An 18,083-nucleotide genomic window follows, 5' to 3' on the forward strand; every position below is an offset into this window, starting at 1 on the left:
AGAGATTACAGAAACGTTCAACTCACCCACTATTTTAACGCGATGGCTGAATTTGAATAATATATTATTAAATATTATTATAGTAACTTAGCTGACACTTTTATCCAGGGCAAATTTGTAATAATGATGTTAAATGCTATTTTGAAGGTGCTACTGTCATAGGTCTATATTTTTAGAAATCTTTCTGTGGGTTGGATGAAATTGAGCAACAGGCCGGATCCAGCCCACAGGCCGGATGTTCCCCACCCCTCGTCTAACCAGTCCATGCCAGTGTTTACCCTTCTCATTTCTGTGTCATTTTGTAAGACCCATTATTTTTGTCAGGATTTATTTCCAATACTCAGGGCTGAATTTTCCTGGTCTCACAGAGGCACGTTAGGAGGCAGTACCAGGAGCAAAATTAGAAAATGGCACATTGGGATGGCTCCCAGACACATTCTACCTCTGGGTGATCTTGCTGGGTCTGTGTGAAAGTGGTTACCTGCCCCACAGTGGTGAGTAGCTGATTAGGCCCAATTGGAGGAAAATTAATAACAGCACGAGGACCTTCCCAATGTCGGACCGGCATTCCACTGAATGCCAAGCCCCATAGCTCTTCAGAGAGGGTCACCCAGTGGCAGACTGCAGGGGGTGTCAGCCATCCTATGCTGCGGATGTGCTGACTGGATCTCCCACCGCTGGAACCAGGCTGCTGTCCTTACTTGGTTGGTGCTCCTAGACGCAGCTTCTCAATTGGCCGCCTCTGGGAAGATGGCCTCTATAGCCCCACCTCGGCCACTTCCCAGTTACCAACCCGGAATTCTTTCTAACGTCAGGATCGCAACCCGCCCAGGAAAAGTCAGCCCTCAGTGTCAGTACAAAGCACTCAGTGTCAGATCAGGTACAGCACAACTAGATTTAGAATCAAGCTCCTTCTATTTGCCTTAATATCGTGTTTCATCCCAGCCTCAAAAGGATGCAGAGCTTTTCCCCAATTCCCACACCTCACTATCCTTGCTAAGGCTCTTCAAAGTATCATTGCCAGTTAGTGTCAAATTCCTTTGTTCGAGAGATCATTGCTCACTATAAACCTCATTGAAACTCATCAAACATGTTTCATGTAGACAGCCAGCAGATTTGGACACTTTCTGCCCCTCAGTCTGGGCTGGTTTTGGACCTTTGTCCCGGTGATAAGTAAAAAAGCTCAGCATTTAACTCACTGTGTTGCCCTGTTCCCACTCGAGTTTTAACTTTCCTGGCTACATGCACTTAAAAATTTCAATGAAGATTGTGTTTGGATGAAAGGCACTGCAAGTCAGTCATTCGACAACAGAAATAAAATCCACTGGCTTTGTCCGTCATCCCACAATGATGCTTAAATCCCACAAAATGGAAGGCTCACAATACCTGTCACCATAAAGATAAGGAAACTGTTTCACTCTTTACTACTTCCCACTTCTCATCATAACAAGTGCTGAAATTACTATGCTACCCAGCTGCTCCACTCTACTGTCTAAAAACATTCAAAATGCCTATTCAAATGTTTTAAATGTTTCTGTTATTTGAAGTATAGATTGCCAGGGATGCTTTATCAATGCATTTTACTAATGAATGGTATAAACTCTGATTCATTTTGGACAGAACAAATATTTATAATTTACTATTTGAAAATACCTAGCTGATTGCAGCAGAAGAGAATTACCAGAGATAATATATCAATCCAAACAACTAAAAAAACCCTCAAGATTCACATTATTTAAATTTAAATCAAAGACCAAGATAGCCAAGGGGCGTTAATGTCATTGGAATTTACTGAAAAAGATTGTTACCTGCTTTACATTATATTCTAATCTTCATCTTTAATTGTTAGTGCCCTGGAGGAGCATTTACACCAAACACGTTGTCAACGAAGGATTTTCCAGATGAAGTGGTTACATTTATCCGGAATCATCCCATGATGTATAACGCTATTTATCCAATCAGTAAGCAGCCTCTGATTGTAAGGATTAACACTGATTACAAATACACCAAGATTGTGGTGGACCGGGTGAGGGCTGCAGATGGAAGGTACCATGTCCTCTTCCTTGGCACAGGTAAGATGTCAAAAGAATCTAAATCCCAACAAATAGAATTGCATTAAACCATATAATTGCCATATAATTGTTTGTTTGCTGTCAATGTGGCTCAGTTGCTTGCACTCTTGCTTCTGAATCAGAAAGTTTTGGGTTCAAGTCCCTCTCCAGCACTTGCAGCACAAAGAAATCTAGGCTGACATTCCAGTGCAGTACTTTGGGACTGCTGCACTGTCAAAGGTGTTAAACAGAGATCCTATCTGCCCTCTCAAGTGGACATAAAAGATCCCATGGCGGTATTTCCTAGCCCTAGTCTCTTGGCTAATCTTTATCCCTTAATCAACATCACAATATAGATTATCTGGTCATTATCACATTGCTGTTTGTGATAGTTTGCTGTATACAAATTGACTGCTGTGTTTCCTGCATTATAATAATGACTACACTTCAAGGTACTTCAATGTGCTTTGGAACATCCAGTGGTCATAAAAGGTGTTTTATAAATGCAAGGGTTTTTTTTGCCAAACATTCAGCCCAGCAATGCTCCAACTCCTATATTCCTATTAAAATGGGTACACTATGGATACTGACAATCTGCACAACCTGATTGATCATATCCACCAAGATGCCACCAGCTAAGCCTAAAGGATACTAACATCTATCCAACAATAATGCTGGGAAGATGTCAGCAGGGAACTAGATACAGAGCTGTGCCATAGGTTGCTGTGCAATATCTTCAGCATTGGGTTGGTAACCTGAATCCCCTCTCCACCTCCTTCCAGGCAAGCTGCAATTATGACCAATGAGAATGGTGACACATAGTGACAAGGAGGGCCAGTTTCCTCACATGCACCTTGTACGGAACCACCTCCACTTCAGCCACAATTAAATGGGTGTCAGATGCTATGTTGCTGGGTCACTTGCCAACAGACTGTTAGCTATAGCTTGGACTTTCTTTCATTTCATTTTTACCTATAATTTCTTCAGCCTGTCCCTCTGTTAATCTGGGCAAATGTTGCTCAGAATCTATGCAATAAGGATTTTTGTTCTCCTATCCCCTTTTAATTGTCTGCATCCCTTTATATTCCACCAAAGAATAATTGTATATAGTGGTATAACAACCGGCCACTGGTGTGCTTCTTCCACATGCAAATCTGCAGCTGAAGCTACGTATGTTAATGATGATGAACTTTCCATGAAATATTGTGTACCAACAGCACATTTCACTTCAGGCCTGCATAAGACACATTTCAGGCCAGTTAGGAATAATTTTGACTTCTGACGATAGTGTAAAATGGGCAATAGTGGATTGACTAACCAATGTACACATCTCCCAATTTTCTTTATCTTTCTACATTTCCGCATTTGCCCAGACTTACAGAGGGATGAACCAAAGAAGTTACAGGTACAATGAAGTGAAAGGAAGCTCAAGCTACAGCTGACAGTCTGTAGGCAAGTGACCCAGCAACCTAGCGTTTGACACCCATTTAATTGTGGCTGGAGTGGAGGTGATTCTGTGTGAGATGCTTGTGAGGAAGCTGGGCCTCCTTGTCACTCTGTGGGAGATTCTCATAGGTTATAATTGCAGCATGCCTGCAAGGAGGCCAAGATGCCCATTTTACACCATCGCCGAGTTAGCGTTACACCACTACACCCAGAATGGAAAATCTAGGCGACTATTTAATAGTTAATCATCTTGTAATGAAATTTGTTCCCAATGTGTCTTTCAGATAAGGGAACTATCCAGAAAATTGTTGTTCTGCCTAAAAATGCATCGGCTAATGAAGAGCTTATCTTGGAAGAAATGGAAGTTTTTGAGGTCTGACTCAGTATTTCTATCAGAGCAAGTTAAACAGCGCTGCCAGCTTTTATTAATTACTTTGGAATTTATAAGGAAGCCTTTCCAAGTTTAACTCAGCAGGGTTGCGTAGGTGAAAAGACGTTAGTCAAAATCATAAAGGGATAGAATAAGTTGCCGTGTGGCAGACCCATGTGGAAATAATTAGGCCTTTCTTTTGTATTTAAACTGCTGTTTTAGGTTCAAACCAGAAGACGTACAGAGTGTGCTGCTAATTATACAAGTCCCCAAAGATCTGTAATTTTTCTTTAGGTTGCCAAACCATTTATGCTTTGAAGTAGAATGTTCAGGGTTTAATGTTAGACTCATAGGGTGTGTATGCATGTTAACACTGTGCAGGCTGTGGTATACTGAGATTAAAATTGTTGTTTTTTTTATCAGATCATTTACTTATTTTGCTTTTGCTAATACTGGACGTATGTTTCAGGCAATTGCAGCTAGTATATGTAAAGATGTTTAAATTAAATTAAATTAAATGCGTTCATATAATTCCTTGAAATTCTAGAACCAATACCACCGATCTTCATTGGAATATATTGTAGTTCAGCAGTTCTAGTCAACACTTGGAATGCTTAGGAAGAAGCAGCTTGGGGTGTAATATGTGCCAGCAGTTTTGGAAATTACTTGATATAAAACAGTAATTTGATGTTCATAAAACAAAAGATTTATTTAAAACACGAGCCGATCTCCCATGCCCTAGAACACAGGCAAGTATGTTTGCCAATTCTGGTTGGCGCGATTTTTGGTGATTTCATCACATCGTCTCCTGCCTCCAATCACCGCAGTCCAACCATCGATCAGTCGACATGACCATTCACATGTTACATCGCACTGCATTCTCTGCCCTTAATTAGCTGAATGGCTGATGCTTGACTGTCAGTCGAACAACATTTTTATGCTGTTGCCAATATTTTGCTAACTAATTTATTTTCAAAGAAAATGATAAAATTACATTTTTTTAATGTCATTTTGATTATTCTCCTGGAGAGCTTGTGGCAATTTCCTGGAAAGTAATCTTCAGTTCCTACATGGAGGGTCTAGGACAATTCTGGAGGGTTTTGTGGGACTGTGGGAATTTCCATGGAACTCTCCCAGTTTCCAATCTTTGCTTCAGCAGAAACCCTGGAGAAGTGGTGCAAATAGCCGTTCATGCTATTTCTCGAGTGGTTCAGCTAATCCACTGCCATAGAATGCCTAGACAAGGGAGTCAAAACTGAGTATAACTTACAGGTGAAGTGGGGATAGAGGCAGCAATATTTGGATCAGGTTGTGTAGGCATTGCTTAGCCCCTATCTCAAAAGTGTGCTTTCTGTCTTTATTTCCATTAGAAGAGATATTTTAAAGCACTGTAAATAAACCTGTTGTAGACTGAGTGTCGTCGCTGCTCTGCTCTGAGGTAAATCAGATACATAAAATATACAACAAACCGGCGAATTGACACCCCCATTTCTCTTCCAACTCCCTGTGCTCTATTCTACTTATCTTTATTTGGTTGGGAGGTGAAAGGTTGTGTGGTATCATGTGGTGAGAAAAAAGCCACCAAAAGTTGCAGACTGCTTTTGCGGTGGAATTAAATGGCAGTGTGGCCCACAGCAGTTACACTCTGATCTCCTGCTCCAATCATTCCTGCTTCTCATCATCTTACTTCATCATATCCAAAACTTAACCCTTCAACTTTCCACTGTCTCCTCCACTTCTCTTATTCACACAGGCTCTACTGCCCCTTTCCCTTTGAGCTACTGATCCAGCCTCTGCTGCCTTCCCCTTCCCTCTGCTGTTGCACATCAATCCCACACTTCCCCAAGGGCAGGAGACAAGAGGTCCTAGAACCATCAAATTCTCTCTTCCGCCCCTCACTCCCTTCTTCCTTTCATCCTTCCCTCCCATCTTGTGGGTTTCCCTCAAAAAGACTTTGTTCAGCTCACTTGGTGCTTTAAAAAATAAATCAAATTAGAATTTGTCTTTTTATTTGATGCATAGCTGCCGAGCAGAAAGAGCTGGAATCTAAAGAAAAATGTTCTATTGTCTGGCCGCCTGGTTAATCATTGCATCGTGAAAATCAGGACATAATCATATGTATCTCTACACATAATGCAGCTAGTCCAGAATCCTGTATTGGAAAGTAGAAATTTCCTCCAATTAAATAATGGGAATATAGAAGTCATTGTTTTTGGTCCTTACTGCAAACCTCTTCTTGAGCCACCAATCTGCCCTATTTATGTACCATTCTTCTTCTTCTGGAGCTACCTGATTGGTTCAGTGTTTCTGTTTTTTGTGATTGGTGCCTTTGGTCACAATTGTGAACTTATCATGTTCTTTCAAACAGACATTCTGTCACACGTAAAAGTTGCATGGCTATGTTTCATTATTATTTAAACGTTAAGAAGCTACACACTATAAGGAATAAAACTCATTTTTAAATAGGTTTCCTCTGCTCCATTTGTCACCTCCTGTTCTCCCATGTGGGGATCCATTCTCCTACCTCAGCAATGTGGCTGATAAAGTTGTGTGTTGCTCACTGCATCTTCTTGCCTGCTTCCTAGCTGACTCAACAGACATGACTGCTATCCAACTGTCCTACTCCTTTTGACCTCATTAGGCTAATATGCAACCACCACACCACCAGCTCTATCTCTGCCATGTATCACTCATTGTAGCTCCTTTTCTGCTCCAAACTGACCACACACAGCCCTTCTCCTAGCTAAAAGCAAAATACTGCAGATGCTGGAAATCCAGAACAAAAACAAAAATACCTGGAAAAACTCAGCGGGTCTGACAGCATCTGCGGAAAGGGATACAGTTAATGTTTTGAGTCCGAATGACTCTTCATCAGAAGTAAGGAAAAATAGAAAAGAGGTGAAATATAAGCTGGTTTAAGGGAGGGTGGAATAGGTGGTGCTGGATAGAGGGCCAGTGATAGGTGGAGATTGTCAAAAGATGTCATAGACAAAACGACAAAGAGGTGTTGATGGTGGTGATATTAGCTAAGAAATGTGCTAATAGGGAGATTAAGGGTAGAAAGCAGGACGAGCAAGGTACAAATAGCCCTAGTGAGGGTGGGGTGGGGGGAAGGGATCAAAATAGGCTAAAAGGTAGAGATAAAACAATGGATGGATATACATTTAAAAATAATGGAAATAGGTGGGAAAAGAAAATTATATATAAATTATTGGGAAAAGGGCGATCGGAAAGGGGCTGGAGATGGAGGAGAGAGTTCATGATCTAAAGTTGTTGAACTCAATATTCAGCCCAGAAGGCTGTCAAGTGCCTTGTCAGAAGATGAGGTGCTGTTCCTCCAGTGTGCGCTGAGCTTCACTGGAACAATGCAGCAGGCCAAGGACAGACATGTGGGCATGAAAGCAGGGTGGAGTGTTGAAATGACAAGCGAAAGAGAGGCCTGGGTCATGCTTGCGGACAGACCGAAAGTGTTCCGCAAAACGATCACCCAGTCTGCGTTTGGTCTCTCCAATGTAGAGGAAACCGCCTTAGGAGCCTTCTCCTAGCTACTTCCTGACATTTGACCACCCCATGCTCTATGGACCATAAGTGCTGGCACAGGAGATTCATTGTGTAATTTTTTCTTGAGAAGTGAGTGCACTGGCAAGGCCAGCAATTGTAGCCCATCCCTAATTGCCCTTTAGAAGATGCTGGTGAGTCCATGTGGTGTAGGTACACCCACAGTGCTGTTAGGTCAAAATCCTGGAACTCCCTCCCTAATGACAGCCTTAAATGCATAAGGCAATATAGCTTCAAGTCAGGATGTGTGTGACTGGGAGGGGAACTTGCAGGCGGCGATGTCCCCATGAGCTCTTGCTCTTCTAGGCTGTAAAAGTTGTAAGTTTGGAAGATGCAGTCAAATGGGTCTTGTCAAGTTGCTGCAGTGCCCCTTGTAGATGATGCACAATGCTGCTGGTGATGTAGTGGGTGAATTTTTAAGATGATGGATAGGGTGCCAATCTAATAGGCTGCTTTGTCTTGGATGATGTCGAGCCTCTTAAATGTTGTTGGAGCTGCACTCATCCAGGCAAGTAGAGAGCATTTCATCACACTCCTGCCTTGTGCCTTGTAGATGGTGGACAGGATTTGGAGCCAGGAGGTGAGTAACTCCCCACACAATTCCTGGTCTCCAATCTGTTTTTGTAGCCATTGTACCAATGTGGCTGGTTTTGTTAAGTTTCTGGTCAAAGAGTAGGAAATTGATGTTGATCATTATATTAGGATGAGATAAAGACCGTTACAGACCCTCAGATAGTCAAATGTTTATAAACTGCTTGAGCATTATTCTGATACTTGATATCATTGAGGTCCTCATGTTCCTGTTTGCAGCACACTCTGATCTAATTGCTTCTCACTATAACATAACGTTAATCTTTTAGACACTATTATAAACATTTTGTAAGCAAGTGCTGTTAAAAAAGGAAAGGAATTCTGTAACCCTCTTTTGCTAATGAAAAATTTGTGATTTTTCTCTTTCCTCAAATGTATTTATCTGTTTTAATGTTTCCTGTTATTTTCCTGATCCCTTGATTATATAAATTCAATCAAGAGAAACTAATTTGATTTAGAAACAAAAATGCACTTTCTTCGTGAACAAAGTAACAATGTGAAAAAATAGCTGTAAGACGGATGGATCAGAGTTAATACAATTTTTAAATGACATGTCGAAGAGGTGGAGATGCTTCCATGCTAGTCATCACCACAGCTGTTCCATCCCTTCCTACAGGCTGAAGCAGTCAAAGGGGGACACAGCAAAACTCAAGTCACTTTTCATTTTCCCCAGAGTGGAATGCCTTTCTGTTACATCACATTTGGTGGGACAGTCTGGCTGAGGAAATGCATGGACCTTGTCCAACTGAGGAAAATGAGTGCATGAGACAGGCAGCCAGTGGGATTTGCGTTTGTGACCTTCTGATTAGGAGCCAAACTCCCAGCCACTGGAGCAATCAGGCTGCCAAAACATCAATTATTTAAATTTACATAGTTTATACAAACTCAATATCCCAGTTGGAGACACAAAAACATTTGGGATCTTATAATACACTCCTAGAAAATGCCATCTAAAATGTCTAAATTAAATTCCGTTTTTTGCTTTAATAAAGAATTTCAAAATGTCACTTTTAAAGGAAAACGTACTTATTTTGCATTCTGTTTCCCATCTCTAAGGATTCCAGCATTGAATGCAGATCATTTAAATTTAATGCTAGCAGGATGGAATAAATCTATAGAATTAATAGCCTTGTATCTAGTATGTACTTATGGAGTTAAATCTTTCAAAGGCAAGAGTCCTGAAAGTCGACTCGGAGGGGGGCACCTCTCACTCCCACATCAAAATTTCTCCCCTCCATTTTGACTAATTCCTCCCGAACCACACGTAGACCTGCTTACCACCATATTGGATGATTAAAATCTTGTGCAGCTATTTTGTGTCAAACAGTAGTTTGAACCAACATTAATATTGATTCTAAATGAACAATTTGGATGTGCTTATACTCTGCTGGTGGCATAAGATGAGCAGCTACAGAAAAATGTTAATATTGGTAATAGCTGAGTCTTTGGTTGGAATCAATAATCTTGATTTTCAATCCAGGATCAGGAACCCAATACCCAGACAATTTCCAGGTCCCAAGCCTGTGCCATTTCTGCATCATTCCTGTGATGCAATCTGCAAATATAAATGCCCTAATTGGACCAGAGGTGAGCTTGCTGCCCAATTAGTGACGTTGGGCATTACCAGCAGGTAGGAGCAGCCTGCAGTTCATGAGTGGAAAAGGCAGATGGCAGCCATGAAGGGGTCTACCACTGCCTTGTAGAAGAAAACAGGTAGCAATTGGGAAACATGAGTTCAAATCCCACCAGGGCAACTGGGAGAATATCAATTCAGTTAATTAGTAAGCCTGGAATAACATACTAGTATAATTAATAATGATCATGAAACTACTGGATTGTCACAAAAATCCATCTGGTTCACTCATGTCCTTCAGGAAAGGAAATCTGCTGTCTTGTCCCAGCCTGGCCTACATGTAACTCCAGATCTACAGCAGTATGGTTGATTCTTAACCACCATCTGAAATGGCCTAGCAAACTACTCAGTTGTATCAAACTGTTTCAAAAAAAAGCACCGTGGATGTACCCACACCACATGAACCGCAGTGATGCAAGAAGGTGGCTCACGACCACCTTCTCAAGGACCAATAGGAATGGGCAATGAAAGCTTGTCTAGCCAGCAAGGCTCATATCCGAGGAACTAATTTATAAAAAAGAAGTAAGTTTACTTGGTGATACAGCATAAGTACAAGTTAGCTTTAAAATAATCGTAATCATTTTCTCTTTTGCAGAATCAATCAGCCATCACAACGATGAAAATTTCATCCAAAAAGGTAATTTTAATTTTTTTAACTTATTTTTATTTTTATTTTTATTTACTGCAATCTTTTTAAAACAATTTTTTGGCATTCCATTGCACTTTGAAATTAAAACTGTTGCAGTACTTAGATTGGTGTTTTTCATTGTGCATTGGCACAAGAACTGCAATATAACTAAAAGGTGAAGTGGCTGATCTAACTACATCAACCTCTAACAAGCAGTGTAAGACCACCCCGAATAGAAGTTGCGTCACTAGATGCAGTGTAACTGCAACCTAGATGAGGAAAAAATTCACAGGTAGTTTCTTTGTTCAATGCTTTATTCCTGTCAACTCCTTATTAACTTAAAAAAGTGTAACCTGCATTTAAATGCTGGTGAACAGAATATTGCATGTGTACCAAACTAATATCCACAGTGGATCATGTTACGACCAAATCCAGAGGGCTAAATAAGTATCTCTCTTTTCCACTCCCAAGTTTATTTATAACAGAGATTGAATTTTTGAAAAATTGTGATTTTTCAATTCAGTGTGTACTTGACCACATGTAAAGCTATATGAATAAATAAGCCAGCCAGATCTCTTGATTTACTCCGTAAGGAGTTAGTTTTATCCTTGAAAACCTACTCAGGTAAAAGTATAGACTTATTAAAAAGTTAAAAACACATCCCTAATCCTGTGACATATATGCACACTAGCATGCAAAACAGAATAATTTACAGGGTGAAAGAGATGGAATTGATGAGTTAAGGTCTGTAAGAAAAAAAGAAATATACATTACAACGTTCCTTTGGAGATCTTGGAATTCCAGTGGTGTTGTGGCTAACGTAAGCTGGTTGTTTTTCTGGAGACAGTCTCTTTTAAACATAATTGCGTATTTTTCCAAAGTGGATGCTGTGACACTTGAAGTCCCTTTCAATTAAAATTCTCTATCTTCGTGATGTATTCCAAAATGTAACAGAGATAGAGTCCGAACTTAAGAATAGCAGGGAGAGAGAGATGGTGTTACATTCTTCTTCTGGATGTTTCTCGTGTCTTCTGCAAGCTCTTCTGCTGTAACAAACAGACAATCATATTACCAGTGAATTTCCAATCTGGTGACAGCTGGTTATTAGCACACAATGGAGGACAACCCATATTAACAAAGGAGCTTCAATCTTCCATTGTCAAAGCCATCAAGAAGCCATTAAAACAGATAGGGTGTTCTTAGAACCATCCTTGCATAATGAGTTTCGTAAGTCCTTCTTGGTTCCTGGCAGTTTCTGGAGTCATAAGGTCTGGTCGCCTATTGTCCTTGTGTTTTGCAGAGGGTTCAGACAATGGCAGGTGTGAAGCCCATCAAGGAACTGCTTAGACATGTCTGCTGGTAGTCTTCTTTCAGAGGCTGCTAAAACTTAGCCAATTTGTAGGTCAGGTGACTTCAGGCATTTTAAAACAGGTCTTTGCAGTTCCAGCTGTTTCTTTTCCTCTTTATTAAAAAAAAATCCAAGGCATTACACAAGCCAATGAAACTAACGGTTAATATTTCACATTGTCACAACGATGCTTCGTGTGCAATCACCAACCAGAAATATCTTCACTTATCTAAAGAAAGAATGTTTTTCCAAGAAAATTTGTGGGCCAAGTAGAATCTGGAACAGATTTTTCCAAGATTAACAAGTAGTTAGAATGAAATTAGTGTCTGTAGAAAATGTGCTTAAACTCCTGAACAAATACCGAGTGTAGCTGTCAGGTGCACCATTGCAATGGCCAGCATTTCTAATCCTTAATGTGAAGAGATTAGATGGTGTGGACCATCATCAGCAAACCTTTGGAAGCTTTAAGTGAAAGCAATGTGTCATGATGTAATTTTTCAAAATGCAATTTAGCAAGTTATTTTAAAACAAAACTTCTAGCATTATGACGTAAATGGTTACAAAAATTTTTTAATGCAGGAAAGAGAGAGCAGCAATAAATATCAAATATCAAATAATAACTTTTAACAGTTTAAAATCAGATGAGAATGATAACAAAAGCTTTGAATTTATGGACTAGCTTTAGCCTTATTCTGATTTAAGTACTGACAATTCAAACAATCTAAATATTAAATAGATAGGACAAGTCCAGGAACTATAGACCAATGGCTTTATGTCAGTGGTAGGAAAGATAAGGTAAGAACCCTTACTCAAAGATATAATAGAAAAACATCTAGAAACTGAAAATATAATAGTCATCAGCATGGATTCCAAAATGGTAGGTCATGCTTAACCAACCTCATTAAATTCTTTGAAGAAGTAACAGAAATAAAACAGGGTAATTCAGTAGTCATAACATACTTAGATTGCTAAAAAATCTTCAGTAGTAGACTCTTGGTTAAAGTCAGGAGATATGAGGAGCGGAGTGGGGTGGGAGAGGATGGGGGGAGCGCTTGGGAGGAGTAGTTGGTGGGGCTTTGTAATTTTAATGTGGGTGGGTGCAGGACAGCGTTTAAGTCATGGAAAAATGCAAGCGTGTTGGGAAGCTGGTTTCAACCCTCCAACTTCTACTCTTAAGCTCCTGCATGCTGGATTGCATGTGCATAAGCCCTCTGGGAGATGCAGGTTGTTACTTTCAATATGTTAATCGCTCAGTTACATTAACATTAACATGACTTTTGTAATTTAGTCATGGATCCATGGGGTTTGCAGCCTTCCAGGAACTTGCCACTGAGGCAAGAACATAATGGTGATTGAGGATGCTGAAGAAATGGCAGGGAAATATGACAATAAGTATTGAACACTCACAGCTGCTCTCTTGTCTGCTACTGTGAAAGGTTTTGTACTGTGAACCTGCGCTGAGAGGTTACTTATACAACTTGGAACGTTTGTTTGTCTGATCTATAATTTGGAGCTCTGATCAATCAAGTCTGCACGTGTTACTTATGCTGTGTTATTTTGGACCTCAGATTAGGACCAAGATGACCAACACCAGGAACACAACATCCTGCTATTCACCAACCTGCAGCTGTACAGGAGAGAGGGAACTGCTATTTCTGACAAGTATCCCCATGCAAACATACTAATTAGAAGCAGGAGCAGGCTATTCGGCCTCTTGAAACTGCTCCAGCATTCAATAAGATCTTGGCTATCTGATTTTGGCCTCTATTTTCCTGTCTACTCTTTGACTTCCAATTGTCAATCAAGAATCTATTCGACTCAGCCTTAAATGCATAAGGCAAAGCTGGAGAAGCATATGAGGGAGATAGGAATGGGTGATTAAGGCTATGTTAAGGCTCATGAGAAGCAATAACACTGGTATGGACCTGATGGTTTAGTTTTAGTGTTCTAAATATTGTATACTTGGTAAAACTTCACAAATATTCAGGCAGGCAAAGTTATCTGTGTATATTTAAGCGTCTAATTCCTCAATGAGGTTTCATAAATATCTCCTCAGTGCACAGACTAATAACTCTTTGATACCAATGCGTTAGGGCATAAATGCCCCATTTGGTGTATTTTTCCTACACACAAAGCAGGTAGGATTCACATTCAGTCTCTGGTGGCAGCTAAGCGCTGAGCAGAGGTCAGTTTCCTTGGTCTTAATTCCCCTGGGCAAGTAAAGTAAAAAATCAGCCAAATGATTAGCACCCAGTGATTTCTTTGTTGTTTGTTGCTGTGTCCCACATGCTCTTTTTTACAACTATGGGGAGAAAAATGAGATCTCCTGTATTAACCATCATTTACAATCTTATCTTTATAACAGCAACAGCTATATGTGAGCTCAGATGAAGGTATTACCCAGGTGTCTTTTCATCGTTGCCATGTCTATGGTACAGCATGTGCTGACTGCTGCTTGGCCAGAGACCCATACTGTGCTTGGGATGGCAAATCCTGCTCCAGGTTCTATCTAACTGGCAAAAGGTAAGAGAAACAGCCAATACTGGATGCTGTTTTATTTGCCCAAAGACACCATTGATCAAATAGTTATACCTTCAAAAGTTAACCGACAATTAAAATATTTGATATCTTTGGGAAATTGTTCAAATAGATTCTTCAGTTACAACATTGCGTGTTTATTCTGTTAGCACTGCAAGGTTACTGATGATTACAATTTATTACATATATATAGAATCATTGAAGTTTAAGCACTGAAGGAAGTCACTCAGACCACTGTATCTGTGCCACCACTTTACTAAAGTAACCCAATATTAATTCCAATGCCTTGCTCTCTCCCTATAGTTCCAATGCTGTTGAAGCTTTCAAGCTCTGCTAGGAGGAGGTTTTGCTGGGTGTCCCTTTAATGTCAAAACTAATGGTTGTTTATGGTTTTAGACTCACTGCTTTGCTTCTAACTCTGGGACAGTCAGGCTCTCAGTTCACCCATACAGACAAGCAATGCACCTGTAGTCGTTCAGTTGCTGCAAATCCATCTCATGATAAATGAAGCAATTTCTGTATCAATGGGAATAAACTTGATGGAAGCAGTTCTGTAATTTTAAAGTGGAAAAGATAGGGATTAATTCATAAAACAATTACTAAATATAGGATATTAGCTACTTGTAAAGGCCCCGGTGTCTCCATTTTCTATAGCTCCAGGGCTGTTTTTAAATGGGCCTTTCACCCCCATAAAAGAATGACACATTCAGCAGACTGAGGGTAATTATTCTGTTTTTAATGAGCTTCTCTGAATAGGTGCTCAATTTAGTGTTGTCAAGGATAAATACGATACCGAAATACCACATCACATCCATGAATGATTCTTTTCAAATTTTACCCATGTAAATAATCACTTGTTCAGGCTTATGAATGGCCACTCACGTCTCTGTCATTCCAATCTATAGAGTAAATTAGAATGACAAGCTTTTCCACTGAAGACAGCAGCATTGGACAGGTAATAAGATACTGAATTGCAAACATAATTCAAGATCTGGAGTTTAGCCAAGTGATACCTCACCAACCTTGTGGTTTTTGTTTGATAACAGCAGTCAAGCCTCAGTCATTAGTTGAGAGATTCTACAGGAAGGAGGAGGCAAACAAATTATTCTTTACAGCTACTTCCTGTAGATGGATTAGGGGCACCTACCAACACAATTATATACAAAAGTAACATCTTCAGATTGTGGACTAGAAATCTACAGCTCTGGCTTCTTCCCTGTTGTCTGGTGAGACAATGACAATGTGCTAAGTGAAGAAAGGTGAATCTCCATATAAGTAAAAATTCTTGGAAGAGGATTAAATAATAACATTTTTTATTCTGGGGGACAAAATAAACAGAGCTGGTTTGTTTCCCAGAACCTCACAATTCTTTATTCAACAAGTAATTTTCTTGAAACACATGGGAGCAAATTTTGTCCCTAATGCCTCACCTGTAATCTGGTGGAGAGGATTACCTCACCGCTGTGGAACCCTCTTGATCTTCATTCCAATGATTTCAGCCATTGATTTCTATAACAGAAGATTGATATGTTCATCCTGATTACTGCCTATTAGGTGAAGGTGAAAATTCACCCATTCTTATACCTGCAATTCTACCTGTCACACTGATCCCTAACACCCCAGTACAGAATCGCCTTTCCAAATGTGTTTTTGTTTTGGTTACAGGAGAAGCCGTAGGCAGGACGTGAGACATGGCAACCCGTTGACACAGTGCAGGGGCTTTAATCTCAAAGGTGAATATCACAGTCTGCTATTAATGATGCAACAGAAAGATCTTGAAAGTCATTCATGGTACCAAAGTTGGCATTTGACAATTTTTCATTTCTTATCACTAAAAAGTAGCAACAATGAAATTTGGAATTGTGGAATAGTAATTGGTTCAGAAAAAAGGAAAACTAGAAGACTTGGGAATTGCTAATAAGAACAATGAAGAGCATAGTTAAATAGTTTCTTAATATTTGCGATGCAGAAACAGGCCTTTCAGCCCAACAGGTTCATTCCAACGGCTTCATGCTCTGCACGAGCATCTTCCCACTCAACTTCATCTAATCCCATCAACATATCTCAGTACTTTATGTGCTTTTTTTTCATGCCTTATTAACTTAATGTGTTTATCTAGCTTCCCCTTAAATGCAGCCAGTCACCTAAACCTTGTGATAGTGAGTTCCACATTCTAATCACTCTCTAGAGAAAGATCTTCTTCTGAGATTTATGAACGATTATCTTATATTTATAGTCCATAATTCTGGCCTCCTCAAGTGGAACCATCTTCTCTACGTCTACCTGACCAAACCATTTCATAATCTAGATGAGTGCAGGAGGGCATGCCAAGAGCAGCAGTGGGCATGCTTAAAAATGAGGTGTCAACCAGGTGAAACTATAAAACAGGGCTACTTGCTGCGGAAGCAGGATGCAATAGACAGCTAAGCGATTCCATAACCAACAGACCAGACCTAAGTTCTGGTGTCCTGCCACATCCAGTCGTGAATGGCGGTGGACAATTAAACAACTAACAGGGGAAGGAGGCTCCACATATACCCCCATCCTCAATGATGGGGGATCCTAGTACATCATTGCAAAAGAAAATTAGGCTGAAGCATTTGCAGCCATCTTCAGCCAGAATTGACAAATGGATGATCCATCTTGGCCTCCTCTGAGGACCCCAGCTTCACAGATGCCTGTCTTCAGCCAATTTCATTCACTCCACGTGATATCAAGAAATGGCTGAAGGTACTGGATATTACAAAGGCTATGGGCCCTGACAATATTCTGGCAATAGTATTGAAGACTTGTGTTCCAGAACTAACTGTTCCCCTAGCCAAGCTGTTCCAGTACAGCTACACCACTGACATCTACCCAGCAATGAGGAAAATTGTCCAGGTGTGTCCTGTGCACAATAAGCAGGACAAATCCAATCCGGCCAATTACTGCTTCATCACTGCACTCTCAACCATTAGCAAAGTGATGGAAGGTGGCATTAACAGTGCTATCAGTTGACACTTACACAGCATTAACCTGCTCACTGATGCTCATCAGTGTTCCATCAGGGCAATGGGAATTAGGGGCAAAACTCTGCACTGGTCGGAGCCATACCTAGCACAAAGGAAGATAGTTCTTATGTTTGAGGTCTCAGGATATTGCTGCAGGAGTTCCTCAGGATAGTATCCTCATCCCAGCCATCTTCAGCGGCTTCATCAATGACATTCCCTCCATCTTAAGGTCAGAAGTGGAAGTGTTCTCTGATGCTTGCACAATGTCCAGCACCATTCACAACTACTCAGATACTGAAGCAGTTTATGTCCATATGCAGCAAGATGTGAACAACATTCAGGCTTTGGCTGATAAAGTGGCAAGTAACATCCACACCACACAAATGCCAGGCAATGACAAACTCCAAGAGTGAATATAACCAGCTCCTCTTGGCATTCAGTTGCTGAATTCTCCACTATCGACATTCTGGAGGTTACCACTGACCAGAAACTTAACTGAATCAGCCATATAAATACTGTGGCTAATGAAGCAGATTAAAGGCTGGGAATTGTGCAGAGCAACTCACCTCCTGACGCCACAGGGTCTGTCCAGCATGTACAAGGCACATGTCAGGAGTGTGATTAAATACTCTCCAATCATCTGTTTGAGTGTGGATCCATCAACACTCAAGAAGCTCGACACTATCCAGGGTAAAGCAGCCCGTTTGATCAGCACCCCATCCACCAACTTAAAGATTCACTCTCTCTACCCCCAGTGCACAGTGGTAGCCATGTGTACTATATACATGATGCACTGTAGCAGCTCACCAAAGCTTCTTCGACAATACCTTTCAAACCCACAACCTCTGCCATCTAGAAGGACAAGGGCAGCGGAGGCATGGGAACGTACCACCTGCAAGTTCCCCTCCAGGCCACACACCACCCTGACTT

At 40.6% G+C, this 18,083-nt stretch overlaps 1 protein-coding gene across 4 annotated transcripts in view; it reads left to right on the plus strand.

The window, feature by feature from the left end:
- sema3c (sema domain, immunoglobulin domain (Ig), short basic domain, secreted, (semaphorin) 3C) overlaps positions 1-18,083 on the plus strand; it is a 163,827-nt gene that overhangs the window by 126,631 nt on the left and 19,113 nt on the right. For all 4 annotated transcript variants that reach the window (XM_041202650.1, XM_041202653.1, XM_041202652.1 and 1 more), the window contains exons 12-16: positions 1,850-2,072; positions 3,782-3,870; positions 10,245-10,286; positions 13,991-14,148; positions 15,829-15,896. In XM_041202650.1, the coding sequence (XP_041058584.1) occupies positions 1,850-2,072; positions 3,782-3,870; positions 10,245-10,286; positions 13,991-14,148; positions 15,829-15,896 (580 nt within the window). The remainder of the gene's footprint in view (positions 1-1,849; positions 2,073-3,781; positions 3,871-10,244; positions 10,287-13,990; positions 14,149-15,828; positions 15,897-18,083) is intronic.

This window comes from Carcharodon carcharias, chromosome 13, assembly GCF_017639515.1.
Source record: "Carcharodon carcharias isolate sCarCar2 chromosome 13, sCarCar2.pri, whole genome shotgun sequence".
NCBI classification, from domain to species: Eukaryota; Metazoa; Chordata; class Chondrichthyes; order Lamniformes; family Lamnidae; genus Carcharodon; species Carcharodon carcharias.